Source organism: Temnothorax nylanderi, unplaced genomic scaffold, assembly GCF_030848795.1.
Source record: "Temnothorax nylanderi isolate EJ_2023f unplaced genomic scaffold, tnyl_v1.0 TNYL_tig0005_pilon, whole genome shotgun sequence".
Lineage (NCBI taxonomy): Eukaryota > Metazoa > Arthropoda > Insecta > Hymenoptera > Formicidae > Temnothorax > Temnothorax nylanderi.
In genome coordinates this window covers 1,431,711-1,458,172 of record NW_027249067.1, presented here as the reverse complement: position 1 = coordinate 1,458,172, position 26,462 = coordinate 1,431,711, and the positions used below count along the sequence as shown (strand labels likewise).

Sequence of the window (26,462 nt, the reverse complement as noted above, 5' to 3'; positions counted from 1 at the left end):
CATTCTGCGCACGCTAACAGGGAATTTTGCTGCGTCGTTGTCCAACGAGCATCGGATAACAATAAAAAAAATTCGTTCCGTAAGTAGTAGGAAATAGTAATTAGATCAATTTTTCCCTCATTGAACGTCGGATCTTACGAACAAGATCTTTATGAGACTAAAATTTTATATTAAAAATGTTTCCTTTCCTAAGATAAATTAGTTATATTGTTTTCTTAAATACTGTATACGTATGAATATAATTTTTATTAAACTTTGTACTTATACAAAATAATGTTTATTCATATAGATGTATATAAATATATAACGTTCACTTTTATGTGTGTATATATATATCTTCTTGTATGTTTAATAATTACTCGGAATCGCTTATAATAATGCATTGTCCACGAGTTTTCTTCGGCTGTGCACTTCTGGAATTCTGCTTAAAAAATGTAGATGCACTCGTTAGATGTATTCAAATTTACATAAACAAATTTTGAGAACAAATACTTTTAGACTATTGCTTAAAAAATGTAGATGCACTCGTTAGATGTATTCAAATTTACATAAACAAATTTTGAGAACAAATACTTTTAGACTATTGCACATACCAGAATTGTCGCAACAGAAACGTTCTTTTCATTAGATTTTCCTCTACCGCGGCCTCCTCTGGATCCTCTACCGCCTCTGGAACCTCTACCCCTTCCTCTAGTCTTAGTCGAAGATTTAGATGATGTTGCATCTAAATCTTCATCACTGTCATTACTGTCAACTGTTGTATTGATATTGCGAGACTGCTTAGGTCTAGGACTTGGTGGTGGTGGTCTGCTCAGTGCTTCTCGAGCCTGCAAAAAAAATATTTTTTGAGATAAAAATATTACGTACGTATGTATATAAAACTCATATAGTGTCATTACATTCATCTGCTCTTGCTGTTCTTCCGACAGCCTTTTGTCACGGAAAACTTTAATTTGTTCGCGAATCTCTTCTGGTGTCTCAGTATTTTGCGTTTGTAGATATTCAATGGTTCTTGCCATTTGATCCCTAACGGGTAAAACCATAAAACAATGTGAGATACAAGTTGTAATTCCAGAGTATTAATTCAGAAAATAAATTTCCATTAATTACCTTACGATATTCTTAAAAGCGTCTATATCGCTTAGTTCAACATATCGATTTAAAGCTTCATTTAACGCTGTCACAGTCAATACTGTTAACTTATCTTTATTCTCTTCCATGTCAAAATATTTTTTAATTCCTCCTGGTACCGTGCTAGTCCATTCCTGTCCCAACTACAAAAAGAAAAATTCTGGGCAATGCTAAAATATAAAATCAGCTTAATAATTCATTAAAAAAAAAAGTGTTTTACATTTCCCTGAAATAATTCACTAATATCATCTAGATCATCAATTCCGTCCTGAATGGCACGTCTTCCTTTTTCTCCGCTCTTCATTTTACGAAACAAAATCATCTCCATTGGATTAGCAACTACATCACAGTATTTTTGCGCCAAACTAAAAGCAAACATTTTTTTTCGTTTAAAAGTATGCTAAGTAAAAGTATAAAAAATATATAGGAATTTAGAATTATGTAACATTAGAATAATACAGCATTTACAAACCTTAATGTATCAAATTGTTCATTATCATCGTCATAAAATATTCTTAATCGAATTAAAGGTTCAGGTGGTTGATTAGGGTATCCTAGAAAAAGTTCGATTTTACATTATAATTTGAGTTTACATATTAAATTTAAAAAAAAAAACAATATTCAAGAAATAGTATCTAAAGCGATTGACATACGTGTAAGTTGTTCAGTAGCTCTAGGTATCATCTCATTTTCGATGTAATGATCTACATATTGACTTATAGAATCTGCCAATGAGACGCGATCCCGTATCTTAATGTCATGATCGTTGAGAATCATGTTGTCAAAAACGAATGGTCGAACGCTTTTCAATTTTAAACTTTTCATCTTGAAATTACTCTTATTTATCTTAAGGAGACCCACGTGCTTAGGTTTGGATTCACTTTCGCACAAAGACGTAACAATGGAGCTTCCTAAAATTAATTTAATTTATAATTTTAGAGAAATAAATTGAAAATAACACCCAATTATCCAACTGACATCATAAAGAAAAATGTATAGTTTTACCTGGCTGGGATATAAAGTATCCACCTTCTGCATTGAATTCAGGAGTAATACGACACTCATGCTCGTGACCCCAAATAACCAAGTTGAGGAATTTGTGCAGTTTACTTTCAGGTATATAAGCATAATCGCCATGCTTGACGCGATTCTGATGTAAAACAAATATGTTGAAGGTCTCTATATCCTTTGCGCGCAACAATTCCACCTATTTTTCAAACGTTACATTAGCTTCTGACCAGATAGAAAATCGGATATAGAAAATGCTTGAAATAAATATACCTTGTCATCCCTGTATAATCTCGACAACCTCTGATCATTAATATAACTCAAACCATAAAGTGCAACATGGGTGTCACGTTTTTTCAAGATTAAGGGAGACACAACTACGCGAGAAAGATCTGTCCATTTTCCAAAGTAATTCACAAGTCCAGTGGCTGACAGTACGTCCATTGATCCGACAGTGCCAAAACCTGCCAGATAACAAGTAGAATATAATTTAAGATTTAGAGAAAAAGCATTTAAGCAAAGGGAAAAAGTTATATACTTGGATCATCATGATTTCCATGGATAGTAAATACCGGCATTGAGACGTTCAGATTCGGATCTTCGTAATTCACATGCTTCTGCGCACAGTGTTGGAACACCAATTCCGAATCGCTCAAGAACTCCAGCTTGCATTCTCTAAAAATGTAACAAAACTGTTACAATGTGTTCATTAAAAATACCACTTACATAATAATTAATTTAGCTTAACGTCAAATCTAAATATCACTCACTTAGTGCCCAGGCAATATTTTCGCAGCAATTCCACGCATTTAAGTAATGTGACTTGCGTTGGCTTAGTGTCATGAAACAGATCACCGCCCAGCAGAATAAAATCGACATCGTTGTCCTTGCCATACTTCAATATTTCTTCGAACGTTACGAAACTCTCTTCCGATTGTCCTCCTGTCGAGAGAAATGATTAAGTTAATCGTAACGTCGATCTTCAATCTTACATGCGTGCCACTTGACGTCTCTTCTTCTATCCCTGGGCAATCTTGTTGAAAAATATCGTCACGCGGACAAACCTCTCTTTTTGCTGTAGTCGAAACCGAGATGAATATCCGTGGCCACTAGAATGTTGATAGTGTCCTCCGGATCCATGTGCGTACTAGAGGATTCCGACATCTCTCGCGCTCAGTTATACCAGGTGGCACCCGATAATTAGTTAATATTCTAACGTTATCTTGCACGAGACGATTAACACGTGAAACAACTGACACTTTGAGCGGCAGGAATGGCGCGAAAATGCCGGTAGTGAAAATGTAGGGGAGGACTGGACCGATAGGTGCGTTCGTTTTTCTTGCACTTTTTACACTCGACTCGAGTGCTTCGTCTCACTCTTTCTCATTCTTTAACGTCGGGATTCATCTCGTTTTTCTTGATGTGAATTGTGAAGAGTGCAAGTAGAGCGAATACAAATATCAATCGGTGGCGTAGTAGTTTTATACGTAATTTCTTAATACTTTTACGCTAGCAAATTGTAATAATTTGGACTTACAAAAGAGGGATTATATTTATATTTTATAAAGATAATTACATTTTTAATTGCAAATGACTAATACATTGGAGTTAATATCGCAGATATTGCTTAATTATTTGAGTCTATTGTTAACTTTTGAATCTTGGGATAGTTGGAAGTTCGCGTTACTGTTCATACTTCTTGATAGCTTATAATATAATATTAATCTTATGATTTACAATTATTCCGTTGTTTCGTAAACATGTACACACGTACACATGTTTAGGGTCCGATAATATTCAATTTTAATTAAAAACTGCAATTTTATTATTATCATCCGGGTTTGATTATCCATCGATCGATAACTGTAGAAGAAAAAAAAAATAGTTTCGTAACAATGGCTGCGTTCGTTTTGACGCTTTCAGCGCTGAAAGCCAGTGAAAGCATTCTATCTTCGTTTGATATTCGATGCGCAACGAAGAATGATGCTTACAGTGCTGAGAGCGTCAAGACAAACCCAGCCAATATGTGATATTATTGCATCGTAAATGTGCATTCTTATTTATAAAACATATGTACAACAATAAATCATGAATTTAATATACTGCGTTACAAACTAATTATTCAGATGTCAATAATTGAAAAATGTATATCTATAATCGGTAATAAAATCAATTATCTCTATATCTATAATCGATAATAAATATTCAATTATATCTGGACTTCTAGGTCCCCCCATTTGATAGACACGATAATTTGCTCAGAATTGGTGGTATTTAATAGTATTTTGTTGATGATTTTAGGTAAGGAATAGTTTAAATTAAAAAAAATAGCCTGTGGGTACCTATTCTGAAACTGTTTGAGACGGATTCCGATCAAAATTATTCCATTTTCTCTAGAAAACACAACAGAAATCTAGGATCGAACAATTAATTAATTATTTAATCCTAGAATGTATAAATATTTAATTAATTAAACAATCCCGATTGGAATCCATTTCGAAAAGTTCCCCAATACGTGCTCCTGAAGAGCAGAAGCGTAAATTCGCGCCGATTCGCTAACGGGGGACGGGAGACGGAGATGGCCGAGGACGGCCGAACCGTGGTGGGCATTGTCCACGGGGGCCGAGCGCCCGGAGCACGAAGCGGCGCGGGCAGCGCGAAAGGAGAGGGACGGAACGGCGCGCGCGGCGCCATCTGACGCCCCGTCGGCAGTCGCAGCAGGGAGCGCGCAGGAGGTGGTCTCCGCCGTACGCCATATTTGTTGTTGTCGTCGATGGGGGTAGGCCAGTCCGGAGGTTTCTCGGACTTGGCTCGCTGACACGGCCGCCACCGATAACCGTCGGCGACCATCTCGGGACGCGCGCGCGAGAGGAGACCTGTCGCGCGTCGCGACGTCGCGGAGTCGCGAAAATCCACGGGGAACGATTCTTGCGCGCGCGCGCGCGCTCGCGCGCAAGTGCGGGTGTGCCTGTGTGTGTGTTTGTGTTTGTGTGGTGTGTCGCGCTCGCGCGGGGGGGTGAGGTGGGACGGAGGGGGAGTACGTGCGTGCGTGTGCGCGCGCGCGAGAGCGCGCGCGCTCTCTCTCTTTCTCTCTCCGGCGACGGCCCTTTTAGCCGCGACGAGAGAAACATCGATGGGGCAACTTGACGGCTCAGCTGTCCCTGCTGCTGTCCGTGTCCGTGCGGAGCGCGCCGACGTGCGTGTGCGCGCGTGCACGCGCGTTTGTGTACTATCGCCGCTCGTGTCACAGTCACGCCGCTTACGCACGGTCCGCCGCTCCACGGTGCCCCGTTAAAGCGTCGCGGCGTTCCCGCTTGGTGAACCGGGGTTGCGCGAGAGGACGACGAAAGGGGTTGACGCGAGCGCGCGCTGTGACATCCGGACCCTCCGAACGCGGATTTCGCTACGGGGGTTGGAGGTAAGCGAAGAATAAGAGTGCGCGACCGCGCGCTTGTGCCCCCGCGTATGTGTGTGTATGCGCGCGCGCGCGCGCGCACGCGTATATGTATTCGAATCACATCCCACGAACGCGTACGCGTGTGTGGGAATTAGCCGCGAGAATTTCGGTGGGTTCACAGGCATAAAGAAAGAAAGAAAGATAGACACAGGGGGAAGAGGGGGCAAGAGGGGTTGCTGTCGTGCACGGGGTCGGGGTCGTTGTACGTTCTTGACGCGGGGTCTGTTGACCCTGGCCAAGGTTCTCGCGGTTCATGGCTACGCTGCCGATGGGTCTACGCGCGATTCCTCTCGCGTCCCCCCCCCCCTCCCTCCCCCCTCCTACGCCGCGGATCGCGCGTGCACGTCAATCGCCTTAACCTAGTCCAACGACTCGTCGCTTGACTCACGCGCGCGCGACGGGCATCCGCGCGCCGCGCCAACGACGATCCGCCGCGTCGCGCGCCCCTTTCCGCGCGACCCTTCGCGCGTTTCGCGCCCGGCGCGCGTATGCCGATTCCGAGCGACGAGACGAGACGAGACGGGACGAGGCGGCCCCGCGTGTGTGTCTCGCTCGGTTCGAAAAATCAATACCGCGTCTGTGAGGTAACGCGAATCAGCTGTTCCTGTTTTACTCCGAGAGACGAGGCCCCCCGGCGCGGCGAGGCCGGCGTTTCACGCGGCGCGCGGCGTGCTTCTCGTACGCGCGCGCGATAGCGACGATAGCGAAGCTTTCCCCGAAAAACTTGTTGATTTCCTTATTCGTGACCTTATCCCGTATTTCGTATCGTACGACAACAAACGCTCCGGCTCGTTGCCGGCATTTGGAGCTTCATTTAGATGGAATCGCTCCGCGAAACGAGCCGACCGTCCGTTACGCGAATTCTTGAGAGCCTCGCGGATTCAAAATTAACCTTAACTCGTTGATTTCTGAATGATTCCAACTGTATTTCGGCCAAATATAATGAACGATTGTTGACAACCTTGGCCTTTTGTGTTCTAAGCTTCTGAATCGTTCCGCGAAACAAGTCGACCGTCCATCGCGCAAATTAACAATTATTTTTGATTTGTTTACCTCTGTGGCCTTATTCCGACCGTATTTCGGTCGAATATAACGAACCGTTGACATCGCTAGCCTGTTGTGTTCTGAGCCTCGTCTAGATGGGATCGTTCCCGCAAAACAAGCTGACCGCCCGTTGCGCGAGCGGAAAATTACTTTCGATTTGTTGATTTCCATGACCTTATTCCGACTGTATTTCGGCCGAATATAACAGACGATCGTCGGTATTATTGGCCTTTTGCGTTCCGACCTTCGACCAGATGGAATCGTTCCGAGAAATGAATCTATCCATCCGTTCCGCGTGAGTAAGTACTCGAGCTTTGCGATCGAAATTTGCTTTGGGATTTATATTTTCAATTAGTTCGTATACTTGTTTTCGGGAACTGAATTTTATTTTGTTTTAATAGTATTTTACGTACTTTACGATCGATTCTTTTTTCTTTCCCCTCCGTCCCGATTCCACTCGCGATTTATAAAGAAGAGGCAATCAGGAAGAAAGAAGGAAGAGGAACGCTCGTGACCTATTAAATTAATTAAATAATATCGGAGCAACGTTTCCCAAATTAATTCAGCCTATCAAGAGACTTATTTCTCGTGGAGGAAACCACTCAGGAAAATAAGAATATTTTACAAATAAAACTATTTCAGAAATAATCATCAATTCGATAAAATTCGAAGGAACGTTTTCATTGAACGTTTTTTTCACCAATCTTCAAAATTGCGCGTGTAGGCACATAGCCACATATACGACTATGTGACATATTATTAAGTTTATTAACTGACAATGAGAGTGATAAGAATAATTAGTAACGAAACATGATCTTTTTTCGCAGGTCTCCGGGAACGCGGCGGTGGAGTCTACGCCGTTACGCGACCGTGCGGGCGAGACTCGGCGTGGCGGGCACGGTGGCGGGTAGCTGTCGAGGACGCGCTCGTAGTTTCGCGTGCTGATTCGCACGGCAATTAAAACTGGCGGGCAACCTGGCTCGGTCCTCCGGCAGCGGTGGCGGCGGTGGCGGTGGTGGCGGTCGAACCGGCGGCAGAACCAGCGGTAGTGGTAACAGCGGGGCCGCTGGCGGCGGCGGCGGCGGAGGCGGCGGCGGAGGCGGAGGCGGCGGCGGCGGAGGCGGCGGCGGAGGCGGTGGTGCCGCGGGTTCGAGAAACGCGGGGGCGGCCGGAGCCGCCGCTGAACCCGGAATCGTCGCGGATGAGGCCGCCGGACCCGCCGGTGGACACATAATCGAATGGGAGGAAAATGATCGCTTTTCCTTTGACGACTCCGACCGCTTCGAGGAGGACTCCCTGTGTAGCTTCAGCAGCGAGCCTGAGTCGCTCTGCAACAACTGGCGAGGATGGAGACGACTTCCGCAAGCGTTTGGCATGTCCAAGAAGTCCTGCGAAGGTAGGTCTTTCTCGTCTTTCCCGTCGTGTTAAGTGGAAAATCCGTATCCGGCATTTAAGCGATTTTGAGAAAGTTGCTGTTGAGTTTCTGAGATTAAGAGAACACCACAGTTTGGTTTCTTGATGATAAGATTAGCCTAATTATTTTAAATTGTGAACTCAACGCTCTTTCAATTTCTCTAGATTCTTATTTTCAAAATCATCCATATTACAAATATTACCATTTAAATACAGATTTTTCTCTTATGTTAGTATGGCAGTTAGTATGTTGATCGTTTAATCGCTAAATTGCTATCTGAGATTTTAAATAAGTTTGTTTCTAATTTAGTTCATGCTTCCATTTATGCCTAGTTAATCTTGTAATAATTTCAATTATTGGAAATCTATATTTGGTGTCGATATACCTAGTAAAATTGTAATATAATTATTTTAATTACTTTAAAGAAAAATAGGATTTCTTTTAACGCAAACATAATAGAAATGCAACAAAAACTTCAAATGGAGATACGTTAAATTTATATTGAAAGCGATGTTTTCAAACATTGGCACTTATAGACGGTCAACAAAAGCATGTTTATATTATCTTCTTTTTCAATACGTTTTTAATTTGAATGTCACCAAGAAATACACAGGCTAACATATTATTCGCGCGGTTTGAAGATTAAGCGTACAGAATAGTCCGACCGAGAAAATTCAAATTCAATTGGATATTATTGGACCAAATATTTAAATTATTAAAACAATTATCTGATGTTTTTTGTTCATTAATATTGATGTTGCATCAATAAATTTTATCTCAATAACACTGATGCTGTTGATACAAAAAATGATACTGTTGATACATCATTTTTTTTCCGTGTACTTTTTCCACTTAAAAGCAAGCGAGATGAGTGCCTAAAAATACACTTATAATACTTTTTTTTATACTGCCGATATCTTCACATATACGTACACACGCGACGGATCTAAGACACCCCATGTACTTCTGTACGGAATAAAGGAAGCGAGATTTCGTCTTCTTTTCTCATAGCCGCGATTGACTTCTGTTTTCTTTTTCTCCTTGGTCCTCGCTCCATGCTGGAACGATCAAGGCCGAGAATAAGACCAAAACCGAAACGAGAAAGAGTGCGCGAAGGAGAGAGTAAACGAAAGCTATTGCTCGCTCTCGTTCGAGCACGCAGTGACTCGATTCTGCTTCGAGATTTCGTTGCACGATCTGCATTGACGGAGATATAATCCTGATGGATGTGCGAGTGCGTCCTCGCGGATGAGCTCGGAACCAGATTTAGGTATCGGGCGGATTTTGACGTTATATCTATGTGGCTAAACTCTCTGGTCCCCCTTGGTCTCGGTAACTCTGCGAATCTGTCTCATTACAGCCGCTTTCGTATCGCGTATCAAGTTTACGAATGAATCAATGCAATAAGATCGACACGTTGTAGTGAAAGTATTCGAATCCACTTTCTCATTGCAACGCGCGGTTGTACGCATCGCGATAGAAAGCGCGAGCGTACGTACCTTTCCGGGTGATTTATTATTTTCTAATTATAAACGCATTTAATATGTGTGAATAATTGAATATACAAATCACATTATGTACAAAAAAAAAGAACAGGCCGTATGAAAACTGTATTTACACGTCTATAGTTACATAATTTCGCTTTATTCTCTGATATTATTCCAAAAAAATTAGATACTCTATTCTATAGTATAAAAACAACTTATTTGCTCTAATGGTTACACGCATGTAAAGAAATTATTACTACGGGATAATAATTGCGCTCCTCTCTATAGGAAGATGATTTTGTTGCCGACATGTTATCATTGCAACGGCAACAACCGGTGCACGATTAACGAAGATCCTCACATTACTATCTTATATTTATCTTCATGTATCCCCGGCAGCTTGAGATATCGGTCACGCGTGTAATATCGTCGTTTGAATTTCAATTAGATTAATGCACGGTGGGAGCTTCAGGTTGAATTTACAATAGCCAGCGCTCTCTCCGTGATCGATCTAACTGAATCTTGATGGTAGAACAGCAAGAGTGTTGTATCTCCGTCCTTTCTTCTCGGCTCTCAGGAAGCATCCGGCTCCTTCTCATTTTGAGAGATAACATAGTATTAAAGTACAAATGGAAACTAACGGGACTTGGAATATTGTCCGTATTAAAGTCTGCCGACGGAAAGGGTTAACACGCGAGTAAAACTTGCGGTTGCGAGTGCGCGGCGTTACACAGTAAAGGTAGAAGCCGACCGCCATGAATAGACAAGAATTTGCTGCACGGTATGAGTGATTATTTCAGCGGAGATTTGTTGCGCTACGCTCGTGCGTCATCGTTGCGGCCTGATAAAGAGAAAACATATGCGTGTACGATATTTCGCTACTGCCGTAACTTCCGGAATTATCATAAGTATCATTACGACTTTCCACGCTCTTACATTGTCTTTCCGCGAAAAGACGGAATGCATGACGAAGATTGTCACGTGCCAGGATAGAAAGTAATCTCAATTTCGCAATTAAGCAATCCGCGCAAATAAATAATTTGTCTTAAAGATGAGTTTTATTGAGGAGATATCTTTTTTAAGGAGGAGCACGAAACGTCTAGAAAATAAATTGGTGAACAAAGAACTTAGTTACATATTATTTTGATTGTTCAAGGTGAAGCTCTAGGTCGAAATCGATAAATCGAAACGAATTAACTGTCAACTGTGCATTTGTAATAACGAAAGCGATTAACTTTCGATCAGCGGAACGTTATGTCGCTTCAAGTATTTTTGTACGTGTTCGCGAGACAATTTTTAAATTTAAATTCTATGCAATATATAAGTACATCATCAAAAATACTTTTACCGCGAACCAGAAACGTGCGACGAATACGAAATATTTTAGATCTAACGGGTTTCTTTCTTTTTTTTTTCAGCAATACCGTACACGTTAGTTTTTCAGAACAGGAAATGGGATTACGCGCGTATATACAATCATGCAAATTACCTTGCACAGTTTGCAAACGGTTTTCCCAGTTTGTGTGTGGATTGAATGCATTAATGCAATTTTAACTTTCTCACACGAGCGTACCGCGCGCTCTATGTTCGTTCCCTTCGAGGATAAATGCAAATCTCCGCTGCTCTTTCCTACATTTCCCCAAAGCTCTCTGAAATTGTCGAACTGTGCGGAAAGCGTGAGCGACATTTTCAGAGACTGCTTTCGCGTTTATTTATTCCTTTTTTTTTTGTATGAAACTTCTTTTATGAATGTTCATATTTTGCCGGGGGCGTATTTTGCAAGATACGTTAATTTTGACGATTAAAACTTCCCGTACAACGGCTGCTGTTCCTCTTGTCCGTATTCTCAGTGGAAAATCATGATCGTAGCTTCATTAAGAATTAAACAGGGTTTCTGGGAAGTTTAATAAAGACAGAAGGCGCGCGATATTGAGAACTTTCAAGAAACTTTCTGTTCTTTGCCTTTAAAGAGCGGAGATCACTTTTAAGGAGATGGAAATACGACGTTTGCTTGCGCAGATAAGAGAAATTGTTCGCGAACGCTTTAAAAAGTTAACGACGTTTACACGGCATATATTTACAGGCTAACATATACGTATACGTGTGACTTACGTTCGTTGTTCTATGATCTGACTGAAATAATTATTCCCTTTTCTAATGAACGCCCTTTTCTAATGAATTGCAAGGTGCATTTCATTCAAGTCATTTCGCGTGTGTATCCGATGTCGATCTTTCCACCGTCAGTCTGTGCTCGCGCGCGAATATCCGTGACTCGTGCGTGCACGGTGCATGCGCTGCGTGTGTATCTTTTCGCTATCGTGTCAAGGATGAAGGTCTCGCGAGCAAGAGATACTCGCTGGTTTCCTTAATCTCGCCTCATCAGCAATTACGGACTTGGCGAATTAAGTAGATCGGCGTGGAACGAGACGACACCGCCGCGCCCGCCGGTGCGCATGGATAATTCGCGTACTCTCCTGCGGGATTCCGTAGGGCGTATAAATTCCCGGGGCTGGGAGAGAATCGCTGGAAGTGCATTTCCAGCTGCGAGATACGTATATATGCATCACGCGCTCACGTATCTGTACGCGCCTATGGTACATACGCACGTAAGTTCCGCCTCCATGTAGGGCGGCTTTCTCGCATGCGGGCGTTATACTCTCTCGCCCCTCGTCCCTGTTCAACAACGTTCTCTCGCTTCTCTTTCCTCGCCGACAATATTTCGCGCTTGAACCGTGTCGATACGTTTTATACGGATGACATTTTCACGCTGGATTTCACGACGTGTCGCGTTCTACGCCGAAAATCACAAATTTGCACGTAGCTGGATTTTTATTATATTTTTTAGAACCTTCACGTGTTCGCGGTTCTGCATCGCAAGCAATTCAATCGTAATTTATATATAGATAATATTGAGGAGCGCAAGAAGAAACAATTCGTAAATTGCAAAAGACGCAAAACAATGTAAAACGAAGTGCATATGCTGTTACTGTGTTATAACAGGCTCCTGCTAACAAACTAGCTGTACAAACGTCGTAGAGTATGTTGTCTTACAAGTTGGCGAAACTGTTGGTACACGAAATTCTGTGGTCGATGATTGAAGCATATAGTCACCAAATTACTCCTGCATCACGAACGTATACCTAACTTCCCCGACTATCAGATTACAATTCTGCTGCTATTGCACTGTGCATATATAGATTACGAGTGCGGCCACTATATATACAGCTCTCCGCATCCGTACGGTGTATTGACATTAGGCGAAGCTCCGAGATTAATCCCGCGGATTGAATTGCCGGCGCTTATCAAGCTGTTTTTAGCGCTGAGAGCGATTGTATACGCGCGGCTACGCGCGCGTATATAATATAAATCACGCGCGTGTGTATCCCGCACGAAGGACTCGGCCTCTGACGTTGATCGATGAGCCTCCGTCGCGAATCAACGTACGTTATTGTTCGTGCGCGAGCATTAACGCGCCCGAATCATCGAGCAATTCGCATAACGAGATTTTGCGAGTCGATGAGACTGAGAGAGAGAGAGAGAGAGCTAGACGTACGTTACCGGTTTTGCCAGACGATTGTCTCACGGTTATTTCACGATGTTAAAATTTTATCCGTAAGATCCGCGCGAGAGAGAACGCTCGCGGCTCCTGATTCGAGAACGGCTGCGCTCCGTCTCCATTACGCGATGAATTGAGACGAAGGGAGGCTTCGTCTAATTAAATAGCTGCTGTTCCGAGGCTGCGGTACCCATCCTCCTCGCTCCTGATCGTTATATTCGATTCTGCGGAGGGGTTAAGGAAAAGTTAGTTTGAAATATCACCGAATTACCGTATCTTATCCCCCGGCTCCTCCAGGCACGTAGAGGGTATAATCGATGTTTGCCGCGTATCTCGCGGAAGATATATACAGAAGAGAAATATATTACTGCTGAAATGCCGGCGGCAACGGCGGCAGGATTGCCGCGCGCAATAATATCGACCAGTGTAATACCCCGCTCGGTGAATTCCCGCGACGACGTAAAGCCTTCGCGCGTCGCGGAAGCTATACCGGCGTATAAGTGCCCATTACCTGCTGTACAGAACTAACGTAGAACAATGGAGCGCGCTTCTCCCCTACGTAATTACTGCGCGGCTCATCGTTCGAGGGCGAGGGGTCTTTCTCCGTACCGTTTCGCCTAGGACCAGGGGTGCATAACTCGGATATTAACTCACGTAAGTCGCGACGGTGGCCCCTTGAGCTTTTAACGGATACGAGTCTACAAAGGAACGGACGCGGATGAGGTAATACGTTCGTTCGACTATATATTACATCGGTTGATTTTACATTGTTATACGTACACACGTATTGTGCACGTCGTGTACATGCAACAGCATAAATTGATTGATCGACAATGAAAGGGAAGAGTAAATATATGATGGTTAATGCAATTGGCAGTAACTAAAGCTCGTGTAATTAATCTCGTGGAGCTAAATTATCACGCAGCGGTATATTATCAGCGAAAGGAAATAAATTCAGGAAAGCGAGAATGGCAATATGAATCGGCATTGTTCCGAATTCTAGCAAAATAAAACTCGGTAATTTATTACGACGTATAATTCCGACGGCTCGGAAAACGTTCTGAGCTTTTTATATCGTATGTTGTGCACCTCTGGCCTAGGTGCGATGCCACTCCGAGCCACTTACATACATTGTATACAATACGGGGATGAGAGAGCGTGCAGGTTCACGTGCAGCTCGCCGTACACGTGCGTCCGTCGTCGTATCTATCCAGCTTGCGGCCGCAATTACTGTTCCGGCAACAGATACGCTCATTCTCGTCCTTATTGCATGTTCCCTTCTGATAAGTGCCTTCTTAGGATACGACATGCGCGAAAGTGAGAAGATAATCATGAACGATCGGTCGGACTTATCGTTTTTTTTCCTGCAAACTTACGGTTTGACACGGGATAAGATATAAAGCAAGGTACTTTCGTGAGACAAGAAATTTCGTGACAGTCTGTCAATCATCAACCACCAGATTCCGTGCCTTGATATAGAATTTTACGAAGTTTCCGCGAGACAGCTTGTTGATTTCTTTACTCCAGAATACTAATGCAATAGTACTTCGTGTCTTTTTTTTTACGAATGCTAATTACGACAGGTAAAACGGCGCAACGGCATATTAATAAATTTTAACGCGGCGTCGCGCGTGTCGGACGTTAAATTTCCTGAAAATTACGTTTTCGTTATTATCGTAATTCTACCGTCCCTCCCTCCTCCCCGGCAGGGCGTATCGATTTTTCCTTTTCCCGAGTCAGCGGCTTCGTCGGCACATCACGAATGCGTTCGGCGTGCGCATATCGATATTGACGTGTAGGAAATTGAAATAAATTATTCCTTGTTACGTGCGGCAGCGAGAGCGTTGCAGATAGCCGCGCTAATGGGTCAATCGATCATTCGTCCGTGTAGACGCATAGCAATCGAACGATTTACGGAGGATATCGGAGGATATCGGTATCACGTTTGTAATCTGGAGAGTATCGGGAGACGCAGCTTTATCCTAGATTCATGTGCGCGAATTAATCGTGATAGAAGCATGTAGCACTGGGCTTCTCGTAAATTCCTTAACTAGACGCGTTTCCTAAAATTACTACCTCGTGTTGTACGATTGTTTAACGATTTAGCGATCCTCAATTCTTTTGCATTTGTTGCGGCCAACACTCCGTGAAGCTGCGGGACTTTAGCTGGATAACCACCTCGAGCGAGAAACGAGAATAGCTTTACGTGGAAATGTAACGTAAATGAACAAAGCTGTTTCCTGCATCGTGAAGATCGTCTCGAAAGTCCTTAAGGACTCGTCAGGTCGGATGAGAATGAAGCGCTCGAAGCGCTTCGCCGTGAGTTCCTCAATGCAAACAAACTACTTAATAGCTATTGTTACGAGCTCTGTCGTAGCGCGCAATTTCCTTGTGTCGTCCGAAAGTCGGGAAAGTCGGATAGAACGGCCTGCAGAAAGAATCGGGAGTACTTCCGTCGTCCTTCGTTGAAATGCATGATTCGAATCGCGAATACAGCAGATAACGTATTTGCAAGGAAACTTCTTTCAAGAAACTTTTTTTCTCGTAATTATCATTTTGCCGACGTCTTCAAATTTGCAAAAATTGCACACTTGAATACATAACGTGAGTAGTGCAAGAGAAGAATCGCGGAAATTGTGGCGTTCCGTTTAAACATAAACATGGAAAACCTGATAAACCTCATTTCTGGAGTTTCAACAATCTTGAAGATCTTTTCTCAACAAAAATTTTAATCGGATGCCATTTGTCTTCATTACTTTCTAATTCCTGACATGACTATTGAGTTTCGAATTAATATTCTATTAACGTAAAAAATCTATGTGAAATTAAACGAAGAATTATTTATAATTAAAAAAAAAATTATTTGGGTCTCAGCATTCTTGATAAAATTGCACAAAGGATTTACACGTGAAATAGGATAAGTCGCTCTCTCTCTCTCACCGCGGTTCTCGAGCTATCACGTATCACGGAAAACGGGCGTTAACAACGGCCGCAAATTCGATTTGCCGGCAAACTTCGTCTTCGAATTCTCACCTCAACGACGAAAACCGTTCGCACACGCTCCACACAGTGCGTATTATGTCCCGCCGTGAACAAATAGTCCCTGCCGCCTTGAAAGGACGGACGACGGACCAGAGGGTCCGCACAGTGTGGCAAGCGCGCGCTCCTCGGCGTTTGGTGTATCGCTCGCGCATTTAATTATCGGGGTCGCATGACGATGTAGCCGTCGGTGAAAAGGTGACGTGCACCAACACTATCAATCGACCCCCGCCTTTGTGTTCATTACGGCCGCGCGTAGTTCGGGAGAGTCGTTAGGACGAAACGCGTCCATCTCGCCTCGCTCTTCCTGCCTCTTCCCTTTGCAAGAGCGAAGATATTCGCCCGTATATCCTCTCGGTTATTTTCTGTATTGACGTTAATTGCGTCCGTAACATTCTCGAATTAATGGCGTAATCTCTCTCGCGATAAAAAAAAGAAACGGCGCTCCTCGTTGAAATGTTAAAGCCACATCACATAATTGCGCGCGTGCTAACTGTTTCCGTCTTGTGTGCGTAATAACTCCGAATGCAACGGCGATACCATCGCTTTCACGATGCTTATTCGGCCTCGTCGCGTGCATTTTTACAAGGCGAAGAAACGAGGCGAACGTTCAACATCAGATCGAGTCCGCCTGTCCGTTTCGTTCTGGTTTATACTCGAAGGGCAGACACTGATCGATGCAAATCGCGTGGGATCGGAGAATAATGATCGCTTTCTCGCATGCACGTGTCGTTATTTCACGTTCGTTCTTGAAAAAAAATTCCTTTTAATGGCAATTAGTCGCAGCGACAATATAAAACATCTCGCGAGATGATCACGGATGAAACACCGATACTTTTACATATGAAACTGTGGATTATTTATTAAGATAACAGTTATTTTAAGTTGATGATAATAAAAAGAGTCAAGCGTAGAATAACAAAAAGATTTTTGCATGCAAGCGTATATCGGAAAATTCCAAATCTAATACTATAAAATATATTCTAATTTATGTTATATTTAGTACAAAAAACGAGATCTACGTTGCGGAGTGTAAGGCAAGGAAACGCAGTTTCCTCTCATTTGCGTCGCACGCGTCATCCGTGGCGTACTTTAAACGAGGTGCAGCCAGGGTTAAAACAGAGAATAAGACAATAACGAATCGTTCCTACCCGTTTTGCCGATGACTCTGGTTCAGGGTCGGTCATTGAACTTTCGTGATCCGGGTATAACAAAGAGAACGAGTCGGGGCAAGACGGGTCTATTATTCGTTAGGCTCACGACTTTCGGCGTTAGTATTTACGACCGTCTCCGTACGATAAGTATCTTTATACTGCACACGAGGGACCGCCGCCAGTATCGTCGCGTTCAATACGCCGAAGAGTCTCGCATATTTTTCTTGCAAACACGTTTACCGCGATTGGAGCAACTTCACGATCGAGCGGGGGAAAAATTATGCCGATGAGAATTGAAGTTCCGCTTATACTTGTTATGAATTCGGCACTTCGTTCTCGATCGAACATCTTACATAGTTTTCTCATTTTTTAAAAGGACAAATTTAGAAATATTCTGAAAAGTTTCATTATGAATAAAAAAGTTAGCATATCACTGTTCAAATCGGAGTGACGTGTCACTCTATATCAAGTCTGAAAGAGAAAATACTCGAACGTCGGTCGATACTTGTTTCGTACTTCGATTACAAGAGTAGTAAACACTAAACAGGACTGCTTGTGTCACAAAGGAGGCCACAAAGCACACCGTGCGCGGCCCCGTAAGCCGAATCCGGAGAAAAGCGCAGCGAGATAGGGCAGGTAGTCAACTCTCCGACATCCGGTTTGCCGTGGAACGAAGTCAATGCACCTGGCTCGCAGCATCGGACCGATCCTCGAGAGAGCTGTCTCCTTCTTACGCAAGCTACGCTATCCCTCAGCTCTTCTTCTCGTCTCTTTCTCTCTCTCTTTCCTTTTCTTTTCTTTTTACCGGGACCTACCGAGAAAAACGTTCTTCGATGGGGGATAAATGGCCGACGGTCAAGCCGTTTGAAAGTAACATTATGCGCATGCTGCACGACGCTGCACAAATATAAATTTTTTTTTTCAATACATCGAATATTCACTCGGTGTTGCGATAACTGCCATTGTTCTTGGTTTTACCCGTGAAATTTTATGACACGTCTTTTGGATACCACGTCGCGAGCAATTCGACACGGTTGTTCTTCGCATGCATTTGCGCGAACGCGAGAGTAAACACTCTTTCACCGTGATGTATCGGAAAAACTCGGTCATGCGCTTTATACCACGTCTTGAAAACCGCGAGAAGCGGTTACATCGGTAGCCCGTCGCTAAATCGTTGATCGCTATCGTGAGGGCAGGTAGGGCGAGAAAAAGGGACAGAGCTGTAAAAAGTAAGAGAGTATTACGAGTCGAAGGAGACGGCAGAATGATGCACCGGAGGAGACGGCTGTGTGTCTCTTTGTGAGGTTCATGGCCGTCTCCTTTCAGGGGACCGCAAGGATCGATGCTGCGAGGAGATTCACCGACGGGAGGGACCCGGCCCTTCCGTTCCCTCGTTCGTCCCGTTCTTTTTTCACTCAGGTCAGGAGCGGGGTGGGTGAGTCACAATAACAAGCTGAACGAGGTGTAAGACGGATAATGATGACAGAAAGAACGATGACCGTGCCAGAAAAGTCCTATAATTGTGTGGCTCGTCTACTTTTCGTCTATATTTGTGCGCCAGGCTGCGCGTTCCTCATCGAATCATTGTACTGGCGTTTAAAGAGTCACATTAAAAGACCAACGTTGACTTTCTGTTAAATGCTGGTCAAAAAAATCTGCCGATGAGTCAGCACAATAAATGCGAACTCGACGAATCTCATACGAGCAAACAGCGAACTGCGAATAGCTTTACGCATCTATACGATTTAATGCGTGATTCCTTTCCTTCACTCGCTTCCTCTGCTCTTAGCAAAGTGTTCTCTCTTTCTCTCTTTACCGTCTCGCGTGTCTCGCGGTAAAAGAATCAAAGTTTATTCACCTTTCGCCCGTCCCTGATCGCTGAAAACGAAGTAGGCAATTCGCACGACAAAGATTTCGCCACGACAAGCTGCTTTTTGTTTCCGAGACTGCAGTTTAATATCGACAATTTTGCTCGTTCGCTGTACGACGACCGGCGTGCAAAGCAGTGGCCATACAAGATTTTACAAGACCAGGGCGAATAATTCATCATACGTTCGTCGACAGCGTCGGATTGGAGTTTAGTATCTTCGGCATGACATCACGAGATTAATAGCGACTCGCGTGTGTTTCGTCTCGCTTGCCTCGTATACGCTCGAAAATAGCGTGACGACGAGACAAAGAGGAGAGAACCGGTGGAAAACTAGGAGCGAGCCCCTCTCTTCTTTCGAATTCGCTTTGTTTCGCCGGAGGGGTTTTTTTTTCATTGTCATCATAGACGTAGATTACGGAAGACAAATGTCGACAATGCGCCACGTCGACCGAGCACTGAGCGAGCTTGTTTTTTGATTTATTGCCGACGCGAATTGATTCACCGGCTAAAAATATTGAAAAATATATCCCGCTTTTCTCCCTCCCACACGCCCTCTCGCGCGGATGATTAAATGCCGCAATTCTTACGATGTTTTGCGCGCACGCGAGGGTAGTTGTATCGATCGGACACCCACGGTGTCGCGTTAAAGCTACCTTCGTTCGTGAGTCTACGAAACGTTTCGTGTTCGTGTTAAAGATGGGTTAAATATTGAATCGGATAATGTATTTCGTGTTTAATTGTCAAACGTGTAAGAGATTGTCGAATAATTATACTTAATGACTTAAAAGAAATTGTGTCACTGCGATCTAATCTCGCGGCGTGTGGATTGTACTTCGTACGCGTTCTATTTTACGAGACAGAAGATATGAATGTACAACAATGCTTTTTCTTGCTGTTACGCTAACTTTGCATAATTTCTACGTAACTTGCTCGCCGTCGTAGGACGCTAATATCGGCATTTTGCACAGCGCATTAGTTTCCTTAAAATAATCCAGCTGCCACGTGGAAAGTAAACCTATACGTGTCCGCAAATTGTGGTTAGCACGAAAGCGCTAATCACAAACGAGAAATTGCCGAGGTGTTAATGTATGTCATACCGATCGTCCGCTCATTATCGCTACCATCGTTATGACAATTGCATTTTCTCTTCTTTAGACTGTGTTTTTAATTAAAAAACAATTTATTTAATATAAAAAAATAAGTAACAGATTTGATATGTATGTATGGTAAATATATTATAAAAATTCGCGCGATAATTGATATTAAAATTTAATTGAATATACTTTTCATATGTAGATATCCTCTCTCTCTCTCTCTCTTTTTCTCTTTCTCTCCTCTCTCCTCTCTCCTGCATTTTCTCGAGAACAAATCGATGTCGGCCGGCTATCGTCGCGTCAGTGGTAGCAACAACTCGCTCGCGTGTTCACGCTATGAATAAGTGATTGCTCCTTCGAACTTAAACGCGAAAAGTCTTGGCCGTCTGAGTCGCGCACGTGCACGTTTTCTCACGGTAAACAGAACTCGCCGCCGTCGCGCCTTTTTTTCGACGATGATGCGTCCGAAGGCTCGGCTCGGGACGATCGCACGCAAATCTGTACACAAGAGCGTACGCCCAACGTAGGAGAGCAAGTTTTAATAATTTGTATTAAAATTTGCGACGCAAAAAAATTAGGTCCGCGAACGGACAGGACTGCGCTTTCAAAAACGCTCGCGTCGCATCGCTCACATTTACGGGCGTCGAAGATCGGAACGCACGCAAACTCTTTCGGCGCAACAACAGCAGCATGGCTGTCCACGTTTTGCGGTCATTTCACCGGCGTCGGCAGGCTTCTATCCTGATGTAAATTCATGCACGGTGGCGCTTAGACACGCGTGAAAACGCCGTCGCTTATTCACGAAGTCTCGTTGAACGCGGGAATAAAAGGGACCAGCTGCGATAATAAATAACTGGTCGGTCGGACGTAGAATTCGTTCTCCTTTCTCGAATTCCGAACGGCACGAGCTTGCACATGCCGCGAAAGAACAATGAGTTGCTCCACTTTTTTCCCTTAATATATTATCATCGGATATTTATGTGCGAACGACGATGATCTACATAGAATGGCAATATTAGAGTCATTCGAGAAATGCACCGATATTTTTTTATTTGTATTAACATAAAAGCAGGATTAACGAGCAAGCTTATGGATCGTTATCTGCTACTTTGTGTATTGATATTAGCTGCCCCTGTTTCAAGATATGGATAAAAATGTAAAATGTATCATTAGCATTAATGTGCATAAATTATAACGTAATATGCATAATATAGTTATACGGTATATGGTAACTGCGAAGCAGATTAAATTTTCATGAGTTGGTTACATGTCTTTCTGCTACAACAATTTTCCGTACTGTATCGGATATTATTACAGGACATTATTATAACGATGCTATTCTTTAAAATAAAATTCTATGCGTGAAGATATGACGAACCATTGATGATACCGAAAAAAATACCCGGGAATTTATCTTAATCGGTGTTATACGACTTTAGCTCGTTTAGGATTGGTTAATTGTACTGGCGATTTAGCCCAATGAAGGACTGAATTGTGGTTCGTTTCGGAGAAAACGACAGGCATTAAAGGATATATACGAGGAATATATGTATATGCTCGTAAAAAAACGCAATAGATCCACGGATAAACTTGTCTTTTCTTATATATATGCAGTTATCAATCAAGTTAATTATTAAATTAATTTCATATGGTAATAAATAATAATATGTATACAATATGGTGATAATTAACTGATTTATTAACTACAATATTATTACAAATTAATAATTACAAAATGTATAAAGAAGATGTCTCTCAATAGGCTGTAGCATTTTATGCTATAAGCGATAGTATAAGACTTTTTCCAATTTTTGATGAGAAAAAGACAATTCAAAATTGGTCAATTAATCTGCAAAATTAAAAAGTGCATACTATTTCATCGGATCCCCGTAATTCGTTCATGGGCGCGTGAATAACACAGTTAGACGTTAAAAGGATAAGAATACAGGCGATGTAGAAACCCGGAGCTTGGTTGAAACCCGCTCTCGTTAAGGACAGTTTTGTAGCCATCCCGTTCGTCTAGTTCACTCCGATCCGATGCACTAAAAATACTCGCGGTAACGCGGCGACGCGTTAACACGAACAGGCCTCGGAGTCAGTTGCGGCTTTGTTGCAACTCGCAAGGAACCAACCGCAATGGCGACAGAACGTGGCCTTCTTTACACATGCGACGATCAGCCTTAGTACCGACGAAGAAGAAAGGTCGCAGGTTTAAAAAAATCGCACATCTTGAATTTGTTTGAGGTCCCGTTAACGAAATAATCCTTGAGCTTTACTTTTCAAACCATTCAGACCAGACATTCTCACAGAATTTAGAGAGAATTTTCAGGTTTAGATCAGATAGATGATTAAAAAAGAGTAATAAAGTTGTATGTAATCTGGAAATGCGCGAGGTTGGTCTAAAAGTTGCCTGAGGATTAACCATTGGATAAAAGAAATTAAAAAAATCTTGCGGTATTTATTTTTTTATCCTTTTCCAATATCTTCGATCAAATTTTTTTCTCTTTTTAGGTGAGTTTTAGAGAAATTTTGAGACTACTTTTTGACAGTGGTCAATTTCAGATTATCGTAATTATTTCCTCTACTGTTCGAATTTTTGCAAAGTTCATTAGTCCTGTATCCTAGGGTCGAGGATTGGAGATTCTCCTGTACAACGCATCTCCGCCGCGTAAAAACGCACGGGCGCGTAGGGGCGAGAGATCCATTCCGACCTACAACAATAGCAGTGGCAACGACCGGGGCTGGGGCGGATCAACGTCGTTCGATAAGATTATAGCGCGCGGCCGACGGCGGGCGCGGGGCAGCAGGTGCAGGTCGAGAACGGCAACGCAGGCCTGGCATAAATTTTAATCTCTCGAGAACGAGGTCGCTGGCCGCCTGTTCCAGGTGTTTCGCCGACGCTGAAAATAAAATGTGTTTTAACGAGCGGGAAAACGTCGCGCCGCCGCCTAGCCGCGCCGCTTCTGCGCCGACGACGTCCATTATACCTCGGTGCGCCGAGTTTGTCATGTCTGCAAAGTTAGCGCCTTATTTTCAGAATTTCGATGCAACTGGCAGAACTCTCTGACTCTTCCTCAAAGTATTGCAGAGTCCCTAGGGTGCGCGGATGTTAGCTCATAAGGGAGAAGAATTGTGGCTATACGGCGACTCCGACGCCTTTTGTATTACGTTCGGCCAAACGAATGAGCAGCTTCGATGAGGGAAGAGAAAAGCGCGAACACGCGGGTCGATCGAGGCTGTATTTTCACGTGTGCTGGCGGCGATGTCGATACAGGATTGTGCGAACGATGCTACGAGAAGATTGGTATTGACACAGGCTGGTGGGATCTCGTAGGTTTGGCTGAGAGACCCGGTGTCTTTCGACACCTCGATATTTCTCTGGAAAAAAAATCTGCACACACAGTGCAGCTCCGCATATTATTGTTTTATTGCGTTCTGTCATCGCTCGATAGCCATTTTCATTGCTGTTCTTCAATAAAAATCTGGAAAACCTTTTTCAGAAACTGAAAAAGAAATAGATCGATAGTCATAAAATATTCTGTTCTTCTCTCGATTATGCATGTATCATCACAATTCACAATGTACATTCTACACGATGTAGGAACATGTAACTGCGTTTAAGCTTTCTTTTTTTCATAAATTAAGTATTTTGACTGAAAAGAAGTTACTGCAGTAACTCAAGGAAGTTGAGGGTGCTACAACTGGTACTTGTGACGCTCGGAATTTCCATTTGTACGAAATGCAGCTACGTTGATTCATAAGTAATTCTTCTCGGAGAAGAGAGAGGGAGGTTTTTCAAGGATCTTCCTGAATCAGCGCGTCTTCCTAAAGAACCGAGATTTCATGGAAGTCTCTTTATGCATGAGTCACGCAACATGTTCGGATCAGCGCGTTCGCTCCGATGCGGCTAGTCCACGCTCGTTGCGTACGATCTGTCGGACAACAGAACTAATTAGAAATAATGATATTACAATAAAAATTAATTAGAAGAAAGGAAGTAGTTGCAAATAGATTGACGAGAATGCGAAAGCAGGCTTTAATTTTCTAGATTACTGTGCGTAGCTTTAAACAGATTATTGTGAATTTTACTAATAATAGCTTTTCTCATACTTTATCGTAAAACTCATTAGGACAGTCTTTTTACCCTGTTAACTTTATCAGGCTTGCGTTGCTTGTCTTTTAAGACGAGTTTTCCAATCTACGAGTGTTTCAGTTCCCATCGCTCAGTCATTCGGATTTCTCGTGAGTCACTGCCTCCTACATTTTCGAGCAGCTGCGCCTCAACGTCCTACCACTGCATTTAAATTTTACGGTCCCGGTTGGGCCCGGCTGCGCTGCGATATAAAGTCTGCAATGGGAGAGCTCAATTTGAAAGAATTAATTTACGACTTAATAAAAGGATGGCGGCGCGAGCACGTGGGTCACGGGGCAAGATAAATTATTAGAGAAACGCGTTATAGAGTTAGACAGCGGAGGTTGTACGACTATGGCATTACTCTGCTCTCGTTTTATACAGCGAAAACGGGAAACAGTTTCTTAAATCTTTCGAGTACCCGCGTGGGAAATTTACATTTTATTCCCGTCGTTTGTGTGCGGGGGTGCGCCCTCGGGATCGCATTACGTCATATTTTCTTTCGAAAGCAAGAAAGTAGTAAAAGTCGTCTGTGTAATATGATATACATAATGTCATGTTATACATTCTAATATGAAAGCATTATTGTAAATAACGAACATAATTTTATTTCTACCTTCGGGACATAAAACATGTCAACCGACTACTGGATCTATTTAAAGAGAAAAACAAAAGAGAAAGAAAGAGACTTAAATTAATTAGAATAAATTAAATTGTTCAGATTATAACACTGTTAAAATTACATCCTCTAGAATTTTCGCATCTTCAACAGTATTTATTATTTTTGTCTATATTTGATCGACGAATCGCCGTAATACGACATGAGGATTCCGTGTGCGAGCAATTGCGACAATGTCATCGAGATCGAGAGGAAACAGCTCATTCGGTCAAGCTAAAAGAGAATTTGATCATATTCAATGCGTTCTCTTTTCGTGGAACGATCGCTATTTGTGTGAACGCGAAACCACTGTCTCGTTATTCTTTACCAATTCACGACAAGTAGCATGGGAGAGGGCAGCTTATGTTTTCATCCCATTATACTAACGAACGAAAATTCTTTGAAGCATCTAGATTGGCAGACTGGGAAAAATCTCACGGCGTATTATCGAAAATGAGGTTTATTCACTCGGGAAATTTAATCATTTGTGATTTTAATCGTGTTCTGCTTTGTGGATGAAATTAGAGCTTTTGTGCGAAGATTTATAGGCTTGACTTGTTTGAATAGATATTTAAAATATCTTGTTTGAATAGAATATTTTAAAGTATATTTCCTCATTTTACTGATTTCAATTATCCGCTTAATAAAATTAGTTTCAGAAATTCGGTGGTGCGATTCTTAATATGTAACATATATATTTAATTATCTAATTTTCCACCGTATTACCAATTCGTTCGTTAATTCGCGTGCAAGGCGAGGAACTCGCGCCGAGTCTCTCATTACTTTCGGACTTGTCGGAATGAATTCGCGATCAATTGGCTAGATTTGACGGAAGACGGAGGAAACGAACTGGATCTCATTTGGAACGGAGCTGAGCTCGTTGAGCGATGCCTGGTCTCATCACGACGGGTTCCTTTTCTTTTCCCCTGGATTTCCATCACCGTCGCCGCGCGATCGTTCAAGTACAAATCGCTTTTCGGTAAGCTTCATTCTCCTCGCGGTTATCAGCGCAATCAGGTGCCGTCGAATTTGTAACATGGAAAAAAAATGGTTAAGTCCAAAAATATAATTGATAAATTTTTGCAAAGTCCAACATTTGCGCAAAACAGCCGGGACGTCGAGCACACGCGCTTTAACGATCGAGTGTTGCGCACGGCTCGGTCTGTGAATTTAATTTAATATATAGGAAAACTGTTAATTAAGCCAGGGCAATGAGAGAGCGGGCAATCTCTCGCGTCTGAATATACATATCCTTTATGCATACACACACAGGTACACACTCATATATCACCGACCGCGTGCGAGTTTTACAGCTCGCGAAGTTAATAAGATTGTGCAGTGCGAGCAGTACTGCGAGCAATATCGGCAGTAGTAAGTTGAACAATGACTGAGAAGTAACATTCTCGGAGATATACGTA

At 42.8% G+C, this 26,462-nt stretch overlaps 2 protein-coding genes and 1 long non-coding RNA gene across 5 annotated transcripts in view; 1 reads left to right on the top strand and 2 right to left on the bottom strand.

The window, feature by feature from the left end:
• Window positions 1-227: 227 nt before the first annotated feature.
• Window positions 228-3,467, bottom strand: Mre11 (double strand break repair nuclease mre11). Of its 2 annotated transcripts, none has more exons than XM_071712632.1 (12): window positions 3,204-3,467; window positions 2,910-3,081; window positions 2,678-2,814; window positions 2,413-2,603; window positions 2,137-2,338; window positions 1,785-2,042; window positions 1,604-1,685; window positions 1,352-1,496; window positions 1,111-1,274; window positions 900-1,026; window positions 594-827; window positions 228-424 (listed from the first exon to the last, which is right to left on the bottom strand). In XM_071712632.1, exons 1-12 carry the CDS (start codon window positions 3,301-3,303, stop codon window positions 356-358), a joined length of 1,881 nt encoding a protein of 626 aa, XP_071568733.1. In that variant the 5' UTR covers window positions 3,304-3,467; the 3' UTR covers window positions 228-355. The 2 variants fall into 2 exon arrangements, with proteins under 2 accessions (XP_071568733.1, XP_071568744.1); XM_071712643.1 differs by having other exon boundaries at window positions 228-421; window positions 3,204-3,466.
• Window positions 3,468-4,842: 1,375 nt separating this feature from the next.
• The window catches only part of Dora (zinc finger SWIM domain-containing dorado), a 60,913-nt gene continuing 39,293 nt past the window's right edge, over window positions 4,843-26,462 (top strand). For both annotated transcript variants that reach the window (XM_071712616.1, XM_071712612.1), the window contains exons 1-2: window positions 4,843-5,557; window positions 7,468-8,036. In XM_071712616.1, coding sequence (XP_071568717.1) covers window positions 8,015-8,036 — 22 coding nt within the window. In that variant the 5' untranslated portion in view covers window positions 4,843-5,557; window positions 7,468-8,014. The remainder of the gene's footprint in view (window positions 5,558-7,467; window positions 8,037-26,462) is intronic.
• LOC139776132 (uncharacterized) lies at window positions 21,933-25,012 on the bottom strand. Its single transcript, XR_011719014.1, has 2 exons — window positions 24,399-25,012; window positions 21,933-24,186 (listed from the first exon to the last, which is right to left on the bottom strand). It is a non-coding gene; the product is annotated as an uncharacterized lncRNA (long non-coding RNA).